This window comes from Pteronotus mesoamericanus, unplaced genomic scaffold (genome assembly GCF_021234165.1).
Source record: "Pteronotus mesoamericanus isolate MK-2021 breed Mesoamerican mustached bat unplaced genomic scaffold, CSHL_Meso_final contig_74, whole genome shotgun sequence".
NCBI classification, from domain to species: Eukaryota; Metazoa; Chordata; class Mammalia; order Chiroptera; family Mormoopidae; genus Pteronotus; species Pteronotus mesoamericanus.
Window position 1 is genome coordinate 9,292,978 of NW_026555247.1, and position 10,318 is coordinate 9,303,295.

Genomic DNA, 10,318 nt, shown 5'->3' on the forward strand with positions numbered 1-10,318 from the left:
GTCCCTTTCCTTTCCTTAGCACGCAAACCTTTGGAGTCCTCAGACGGGTGGCTTATTTAAGGATTCCTCCTGTGATTCTGTAATATGAGTTATTATATTTAAAATGTTTATTTTCATCAAAATAACAGGTTTATTGTAGAAAACCTAGAAAAAGAAATTAAAGTTATCCACATTTTGTCACATATTTATGAAATTCATAGTAATATTTCTGTTAACCTGTGTTTTCACTTAATGATATAATGTACATATATTATCCATGTCAGTAAATCTACACATTTCATTGGCATACTACAGTTTATCCATCTCCCTTGTTGGACATGTTTTAGCTTCCAGTGTAAAATTGTGTGGTGGCAGCTTCATGAAGATGAGTAGGTGAGAGTTGTTAGAGGGCTGAGTAATGCTTAGAAACAAGCCATCAAAAGACTTTACCTTTCTATTTTTCTTCCAGATGTATTTAACTTAAAGCTAAGAATGACAGAAGGACCTTAATTTAAATGCTTCAAAGTCCGTAATCTGGCTCATATCCACTGTTTGTTCATCCATATAGGTGATATTATTGGGCACTAGACACTTGGTCATACTACAAACATTGATTGTATATCAACTAAGTGCCAAACACTGTAAAATATTCAGAGTTACAAAACCCTTCTCGTGAGTGAGAAAGTTAGAGGTAGTTGCATTTCACTGAATACCTGTGTAGACTCAGACACAGAGTAGTACGAAAGTGCACAGGAGTTGTACCTCATCTAGACTTGGAATTTGTGTTTGTAACGTTGGGAAAACCTGCTACCTGTGTTGTCTTAAAGAACTTAGGTGATAAGATACGAGGATAGAACAGAATGATTGGAGAAGGAGTTCCAGGAGAGAATTTCTGTCAGGAGCAAAAAGAAACAAATATTTTGTGGCATGACCAACAGTTTGAGACAGGAAGAAAGAATTGAGAGAGAGATGAGACTGTGGGGAGAAACTTTGATGTGCTCATGGATGACTGTATATGTCGTACTTAGATACCTGGACTTGGTCCTCTAGGAGATTTTTAGCCATTGGTGTATGTTAAGCAGGAAAACGTACTATCAGATTATGTACCCCTTTAGAAGTATTCTCATTGCAGTGTGAGCAATATTAAAACTGGTAATAGTGAGGTTTCTTAGCAGATTGTTGGAGTAATCTAGGCAGAAGATAATGGAAGTGAAAATGTAGAAGGATAGATGATTTGGAAATTGTTCTGAGTAGGTAGAACTGATAAGAAGTACTGGATGGAATGCAGAGGAAGAAAGGGTAAAGATGACACCTGGTTTTCTGGTTTGGGCATTGGAAGTCGACTAGTATTACCATTTTTTTAAATAAGAAAAGGAGAAAGGGGAGGAATATGATTTGAACATGTTGAATTTATGATACATTCAATTGGAGACATCACTAGGAGATTGAACAATGAGGTCTGGAATTTAAGAAAACATTCTTTTGGATAAAGATGGGAGGGTTATCATAAACATAGGACAACCAGTATTACCTTGATTGCTCTCTTAATTATACAACTAGTTAGGAACTCAAAGCCCACAATTACATGTCACATAGTCTGTTTTGACATATTACTTTTATAAAAACTGTTGAAACAGATTTAGAAGTGACAAAACTCTAGGGCAGAATTTAACATGCAAGGTTGTCAGTGTTCTGAAATAATCTAAAAAGAATAAAAGAATGGTGATAAGGCAATTCTGTTGCTTCAAAAGTTCTGCTTGTTGACCAGCAGAGGGCAGTCAGACTCGAAGCTCAGTATTTCCTGCTCTGTGCTGCCCTTAAGTCCCAGAAGCTCAGGTCTTTCGAATGTAGATTATCAGTTTTCTTCTTACACAAGGCCAGACAACCAGGATTACTTTTTATTTACCCTTGTTTCCAAGACTTAGAATATGTTTGTTTTTTTCTTCTAAAGCCACATCTTCATTTTGCTCCCTATTCCTATATCTAGTTCTTGTTTTCTCCTAAAAGTTTAAAATTTGAATTATCCCTTAAGAGTCATGGTAACATGGGGTGAGAGTAAAACCAACTAGACAGCCTGAGAAATGTAATGAAGCTTTGCCACTCTTTATTAAAAATCACAATTTTTGTTTCTAGTTAACTATTAAGATTCGGGGACACATTTCTGTTTTCTTAGTCTTTGATTCAGGGAATAGAGTGGAAGAAGTTGACCTCAGCTCTAGAGACAGTGTTGATAAGCTTGGCTGATTCTGTAAAGCAGCAAGCTCCTCCACTGTTTGATTGGCGGAGCTTATGAAAAACTTCCTGTCCCAGGATATATCCTTCATTTGCCTGCCACATGTCTGAAATGCCCATTAGTCTACGTTTTAGCTTTAGGCATTCAAAGCTCCACTAAATTCAACAATTTCACTGGCACAGACAAGGGAAGTGTGGCAGGACAAATTAGTTCTTTAAGTTAGCTAGGACTTAGGAGAATAGAACATGGGCAGGAAAGTTTAATTAGTTTTAACTAGGGGGTGGAAGGAAAGGCCTGGAACTAGGATTACACCGTTTCCTGTGTATAAGCCTTCCATGCCTCCCAACTGACTAATGAATTAATTTATTATAGTAAGGGCCAACATTTATAGAGTATATATACTGCATACCAGGCATCATTCTCATTTAATTTTCAAGCCAACCCTATGAGATAATCATCAGTACTATCTGTATTTTACAGATTAAGAAGCTGAGACACAGAGAAATTAAGTAATTTGTGTGAGGTTGCTTATGGAGGAGAGAGCAATTTTTTTTTTTACCACTCTTCGGTCCTTTTCTATGTCTTCTGCTGCCTAAAACAGTTTCTTGCCCATCGCAGGTGCTCAGTAACCCAGATTACCTTTGAATTGAATTAACACCTGGACTAGCATGAAGCCGAATCGCCTTGGCTGGCGGCTCTTAGAAACAGAGGTCCGTGTGAAGTCGCTGGGCCCCTCCGTAGGGTTCGTGAAGCCCCTGGGCTCACGCAGACGGGATTTCCGCCCCTCAGTCAGTGTAGCGGTAACGCAAGGGACGGTGGGGAAAGGGAGTAGAAAAGCTCCTAGAGATTCAGCGTCACAGAACCTACTCTCTTAAGTTGAGGGAATAAAAATAAGTGGTTACTTATAATTACTGTCATTCTTAAAACAGTGTTATTTCTTTGAAATTGGTGACCAACAGTGTTTATTTTTTTCTTATTAGAGCAGAAGAGTACCTCAGAAGTTTTTTTACAAAATAAGAAACTTGTAGTGATATAATTGAACAAATCAATGAAGGCTAACTTAATGGACCTGGCAGTGTTAGGATATGTTAACATTTGGGTTTGATTACACTTCCAAAAAATATCTGTTTTATACTTGATAAGTGAATTATTTCTGTCCATCTTCATTGAACTTCATCTTCCATTTTACCATCTTTTCATCCAGGCGAAAAATCCAGATTAAGGAATATTGGCATGTGGAAAGTCGATTAGGAAAACCCTCTATTTCAGAAATAGGTAGTACATTGTCACACAAGTATTTTTTTTTATTCTTACAAATTTTGGTCTCCTAACTACATTAGCGTTCTTTGGCATTGACAGTATAGTGTGACCAGAAATCAGTCCTAAGTGGCTTTGGGGAAACAACTTGGTGGGGTCAAAGAAAGTTAAAAACTGATGATGAAATGGCAGGTTTGAGTTTTTATGGCTTTAAGTTATCCATTCATGCTATACCCTCTTACCGTGGTAAATTGAGAGGTAGCTGATTACTCTGCTAGGTCATTGTGAAAATGACAAATCATACTGTGGACTTTCCTAAATCATAAGCACAGGAATAAAATAGTATGCATTTGTATCCAGGTTCAAGAAAGATTGACTTTCTAAGTCACTCACTATTTGGGGGAAGAGAATGCTATCTCCTTTGTAAAGTTGTGAATTATGAAAGACATTTCTGTGGGGTTACTGAATGTCCCTTGGGGTTGGTTTCATTTATAACGTTGCCTCAGGCCTTCTGCTGCATCCTGTTGGAATGACCTCCTTTTCAACCCTGTGCTGGCAGCTGTAATATGGCTCTGTCCCGGGGATCCTTCAGGCCTGTCACATGACAAGCATGAACTGTGACCCCTTTGTTCCTTAACCAGATCATTAGGTCTCTGTAAATTTTTTCTATTTAACAGTTTTGCCTTGTTTTCTTTTCTCTTTTTTCCCTCTTTGCTCCCCTTTTTATTTCCTACCTAGGCAAGCTTTGTTTTTTAGTGCTTTATTTTTTTTAATTGATGTAACATGGATGCAGAAAAGTACATAAACCATAGGCTTACTGAGTTTTCACAGCACGGACACACTAATGCACGCAAGAAAGAGGACATCACCAAGAAACCTTTCCTCTCCCCTTCTAGTCACTGCTCCTCTCCCTCCAGGGGAATCATTATCCTGACTTCTGTAGCTAGGCCTGTTTTTGAACTAGATAGATATGGAATCAAACGATATGTATTCCTTTGTGTCTGCATCCCTTCATTTGACGTTTTTATGATAGTCATCCATGTTACTCAGTTTGTTATTGTTATATAGTATTCCATTTGTATGAATATTCCACAATTTATTCTACTCTTAATGGGCATTTGCATTGTTTCTCTTTTAGCACTGTTAGGAAATTTAGTGCTAAACATTCTCATACATGTTTTTGGATGAATATATGACATATTTCTAGGCATATAAACAAAAGTAGAATTGCCAAGACATAATATGTTCATCTAAACTGTTCAATTTCAAAATTTATATACAACACTAAACAACTGATTTTAGGCAAACTCTTGGAAGAAGACAATTGTAAAAATATATAGATTCAGCTTGAGCATAATATATCCAATTTTTGTCTAAGAAAAGTGCCTCTACTTAAATGTACTATATTTTTAAACAAATAACCCCTATATACAACACAGTTGCCACTCACTGCCCATGAGACACTTTATTAACTTTCTTCCTAATATATACTTTTTAATCCAAAGCTAATGGGCCCATTCTGCAAAAATCTTATGAAAATATTTTGATAATTTACAGTAGTTAAGATTACATCTGAGTTACACAACCTCTAATGTTAGCAGGGAAGAGTTACATACTGCTGCTTGACTTCCACTCTTAGCTGAAGTTACAGGGGCTGACACATACTTGTACAAATTGCACTCATTACCAAGAGCCCTGCAAAAGAGATAGAGACTGGTTCCACACGGTGGAGGGGCTCCATGACAAGCAAGCAGCCATGCAGTTGTGCAGCTGAAAGTCATCTTTTTGTCCTTTTTTAGTGGACTTTCCAAAATTTGTTTCATGACTACTTTTGAACAAGTTTAACCTAAGGAGTATAGAAATGTGATTATGATATCATGTCCCCCCAAGCTGAATAGTATCTTTTAAGGAAATTTTACTTGACCATTAGATAAAGTGCCCCCCAGTCATTCTGTGAACATGCATGAATTAAGTTGAAATTACATTGACTTGTTTTTACCATGCGTTTTGGAGATCATAAAGATTTTCCTCCCCTCTATCCAAAAAAAAAAAAAAAAATGTAGAGGAAATAATTACAATTTAATGATTATAAAAAGATAGTAACAGAACCGGAAGATTTGCTTCCTATGTTAAGTAAATATCTTTTCTCATACAAGTTTTCTGGGTGGAGAAAGGAGAGCTCCCAAGCCTATCAAGATGTTTTTAAAAGAAAATATGGTTTAAAAAAAAAAATAGAGAATCAAGGATTTTGTTTTTACAAAATTATCCCTTGTCCAGGAATTCTGTATTTTTTATTTCTTCAATCTTATTTTTAAAATAGTGGTATGTAGACATACTGATATTTAGAAAACTGTTATAATACAGGTGTATTGTGTCATTCATTTTTTTATTAAATTTATTGGGATGACATTGGTTAACATGGGTTTCAAATAGACAACTCTGTAATACATTATCTGTATATTGCATTGTGTGCCCACCACCCAGTCAAATCTTTCATCACCATATATTTGACCCCCTTTACCCTTTACTACCCTCCATTGCCCTTCCCACTGGTAACCATCATACTGTTGTCTGTATCTGTGAGTGTTTGTTTATCTTGTTTATTTGTTGCTTTCAGTTTTTCCCCAACACATGAGTGAAATCAAATGGTTCTTGACATCTTCTGACTGACTTTGCATAGCATGATATTCTCAAGATCCATCTCTGTTGTCGCAAATGGCAGTATTTCATCTTTTCTTACGGCTGAGTAGTAGTCCATTGTATATATGTACCACATCATCTTTATCCAATCATCTATTGAAAGACAGTTAAAACTCACATTGATTCTATTTTAAACCGCTACATTCAATTCAGGAAATGTAACTGTTAATCTGCATTCATCTATGTACTCTACTAAGTCCTAGAGGCCATAGAAATGATAGTCCTGATCCTCAGAAAGCTATGTCTAGTGGGCGTGGGGTGGAGGTGGTGGTAGCATATGCTGTAATACTGTGTAAGGAAATTGCCACGGTGCGAATTCCTTGCAGGAAGAGGGAGAATAAGTATACCTATTTGCAATGGATCTTAAAAGATGAGTAGATTGACCTGGAGTGGCTTTTCACTGATCTTTGCCTTTTGGCTGGAGTTAAGATGCTACTTTGTAAAGGAGCAATGGGAAGTAAAGGTGGAGGAAAGCCAGTGACGTTTGTGCCTGATGTGATGGGCAATATAGCATAAGAGCACTCCCTTTACGTCAAATTACAATTTGAGTCCCAGCTCAATATTGCTATGTGATCTTGAACACATTGCTTAGCCTGTGTAAGCTTAGTTTCTGCACTTGATAAATGGGACATTACCCATATAACTTGCTGCAATTTTATATAAAAGAAAAGAGATTATGTATTCAAAGTGTGTAACAAGTGCTCAAGTAGCTACTCTGAATAATGGGGAGCCATTGAAGTTGATTTGTTTTGACCATCGTGTTTTGGAAACTGTAAAAAAGGACTTCCCTTCTTTCCATGAAAACAACAGAAATATTATGGAATAATTAAAATTTGATGGTTATAAAAAAGATAGTAATGAAACCAGAAGATTTTTGAAACAGTAGTGGGATTGGAACTATGTAAGTATTTTACTTTTATTTTTGACACACAAGACTGCACACATTGAAAGTGTATAATCTGATAGGATTTTACATACACATACACCTACGAAACCATCAGCACAATCAAAATGGTTGACCATACCCGTTACTCCCACAAGTTCTGTCTGAGACCTTTAAAGAGGAGAGCCTGACCTGCAGCCTGCGGCACAGAACGGAATGAAGTCAAACCTGGGAGTAGGGAAATCAGTTAACAGGCTATGCCATGGTCCTAGTGAGACAGAATGAAGGAGGCCATGAACTGGTGTGCTGGCGGCTGGGCATCCCCTAAGAGACCAGGCTCCTGGAGGACAAGGTTGAGCCTGCGTCATTACATTATCTCCAGCACTAACCCTGTGGCCAGAGGCTTTTACTTGGTGAATTGACATGTTTCTCTTTAGGAAAGATTGCTTATTTTAAATGCATTTCTCTTTCTTCTGTTAGGGCCTAAAAGACAACTCTTTTGCTTCTGGGATATCCAGCCTGACAGCCACCAAACAGTTGCTTCGTCCAAGAATCACGAGAATCTGCCTCAGGGACTTGATATTCTGTATGGAACAAGAAAGGGAGATGAAGTATTCTCGAGCGCTGTACCTCGCCCTTCTGAAGTGACCACTCCACTCCCCACCCAGATCTTGCTGTTGACTGCCAAAGAAGACACAGAGAAAGCATTGTTGCACTCTTCTGAAATTTCAGTTTCTGGGGAAAAAAATCACCAGTAGGGAAGACCATTGTTTACAGTTATGGACTTTCATTAAATCTTACTTATACATCCCTTGGGGTTCTTAATGACCAGAGCCTTGTTTTCTGAAAATTGGTTATGAAATCAGATTACACAGAAGTGGGCATATGCCTAGCTATGCATTTAATCACAGCACAGTAAGGCCCTGTTTGTTACTACCTGCTTCATTTGTCAAACTGTTACAGGTGAGGTGTCTTTCCGTACTATAGCCTGGATTGAGATGCAGGGGAAAGGAAGGAAGAGTCATTGCTTACCAAAGAAATTGTATTTCAGCCTGTAATGAACCTGTCTCAAAGTGTTAGGTTTTCTGGGCTAGAATCAGAAGTTGCTTAGCTAACTATGACAGTTGCCTTCTGTAGTTGCCATGGAGTTAGGGCCTGTGGTGATTTTGGTCCGGTGAGTCCCGGTGTTGTCAAAACCGAGATAAAGGGGATAGTTTGTGCCTAAGGTTGCTATTTTCTGGTTCATGTCACCATATTCTGTGTCTGATACCAAATGAGGGGACATCCTTGTTAGGGAAACCTTAAAATTGGAGCTGCTGATATACCTCACTGAAAAATGGAAAAGGTGGAAAGCATTGGAAGGAATGATGGGGCATTGCTTTCAAACTGATGAGGGGAAAATGGAAATAGAATCATAAAATGGGAAATGCACCACGTAGGCCTAAGGGGGGCAGTGGTGGAATTGGAACGCCAAAGCGACTGTACATGTTTTGTTGGCAGAAAACAATCGCAGCCCATCCAAAAAGGAAAATGTTACTAAACATTTTCAAGTTACAGTATTTCAAAACAAAGTTCATTTTGTTTTGTGTATTGTTTTAAATCTGAGGGACAATTTCGTAAAATCTTTTAGTTATCATATGTTTTAAGCATCTTGATGCATTAAAAATAAATCCTAATCGATGACTAAAAATTTTTTAACAATAGGGACTCTATTTTGAATTCTATACTCAAAAAATGCATCTCTCGGACTCAGCTCTAAATATATTGTGAGAAGCATGTTATACATATACACCTGAGGAGGAAGCGGATGTTTTGTAAAGCGAACCCTGTTATTTTTTGTTGTTGTTTTTTAAAATATTCCACTTGTGTGGTATATAGGGGTGACAAATAGCTATAGTTATAGTCACATAAAGAAAGAATAAGCTCTCTGAAAAAGTTTTAAAAAATGGAAAAGCTGTGCTTCTTAGAAAAAGAATGCTGGGGGAAAACCCCTCAAGTATGTTATTCTTCATCCTGTTCTTCCTACCGGGATTGTTATGGCCATATTCTATACTCCAGTAAGTTTTAAATTGGCCACATTTTTTTGTTTCAGGAAGTTATTATGCAAAATGTTATAAATTATGTATATGTTAAGAGTACTTTACAAAGAGATCTCTACGTAGTTGTTTTTGTATATTTAAATGCTTAGCTTTATTTTTTGTAAAGTGCAGCATATTCTCATATTTGTGTATAATCTTATTGATCAGATGTCTAATATTATTTCAAATACTTCATTAAAATAATTATTTTATTATAAGAATAACTTCGTTCAGTCTCTGACTTAGAGAGCTGGTGTCTTTGGTGTCTTTAGTAGTCATTTCTGAAGCTGGGGCTGGGCAGTGCAGCACATCTCCTGCGGAAGGGGAGCTTTCTTTTTTCTAATTACTTTGAAATGTCAGCTTTAGGATTCCAGAGCCTCACTTCAGATTTAAGTTTTGCTCTATCACTTTCTTTGAAATAGTTGTAAATTTGCTATTCTATTTGACTCACAAAAAATGTTTAGTGTTTTCATTACAAAAACTTTCCTTGGCCCATCAAGGTACTAAGGTACTCTTTTTCAAAGTTTATTTATTACTGTTATTTAAATTTTACACCCTAGGATATATTTATTGATTTTAGAGAGTTGGGCAGGGAGAGAGAGAACATCGACCTGTTGCCTCCTGTACCTGCCTCAACTGGGGATCGAACCTGCAATGTTTTGGTGTATGGGACAATGCTCCAACCAACTGGGCCACTTGGCCAGGGCCAAAGTTTTTCAGGAATCAAACTGGTGACTCTTCGTTTTGCAGAACAATGCTCAACCAAAGGAGCCATACTGGTCAGGGCTATTTTTAATATACATCTTAAAACTTCGTGTCTTAAAGCATAGTTTATGTACAAGAGAATGAGTAGAGCATATCCACGGTATTCTGCTCAGTTTACAAAATGGTGGCCTTGGAGTGGATTTGATTTATAAATGCATTTTCTGTGACTCACACAGTGCTGACGATGTTTTAATTCACAAAAACCTGTATTTCTACTTCTTTTGAAAAAATTAGATCTGGAATCACTGGATATAGCCTTTTGTATGGTAATGCCCTGGAGCCAACCAGTGGCTCTGCAGTTTAGATATGGGGGCATATGTGCACCTTCCCTTGTCTCATCCCTTTAAGCATTGAAGTTTATGGCCCTCTGCCTTCAATATATGTCTTGGATGATGACTAGTAAAAGAAGGTACCAGAAATTCT

The 10,318-nt window shown here is 37.4% G+C and overlaps 1 protein-coding gene across 2 annotated transcripts in view; it reads left to right on the forward strand.

The window, feature by feature from the left end:
• The window catches only part of TAF4B (TATA-box binding protein associated factor 4b), a 128,879-nt gene extending 120,950 nt beyond the window's left edge, over positions 1–7,929 (forward strand). For both annotated transcript variants that reach the window (XM_054583478.1, XM_054583480.1), the window contains one exon: positions 7,533–7,929. In XM_054583478.1, coding sequence (XP_054439453.1) covers positions 7,533–7,700 — 168 coding nt within the window. In that variant the 3' untranslated portion in view covers positions 7,701–7,929. The remainder of the gene's footprint in view (positions 1–7,532) is intronic.
• The last annotated feature ends 2,389 nt before the right edge of the window (positions 7,930–10,318 follow it).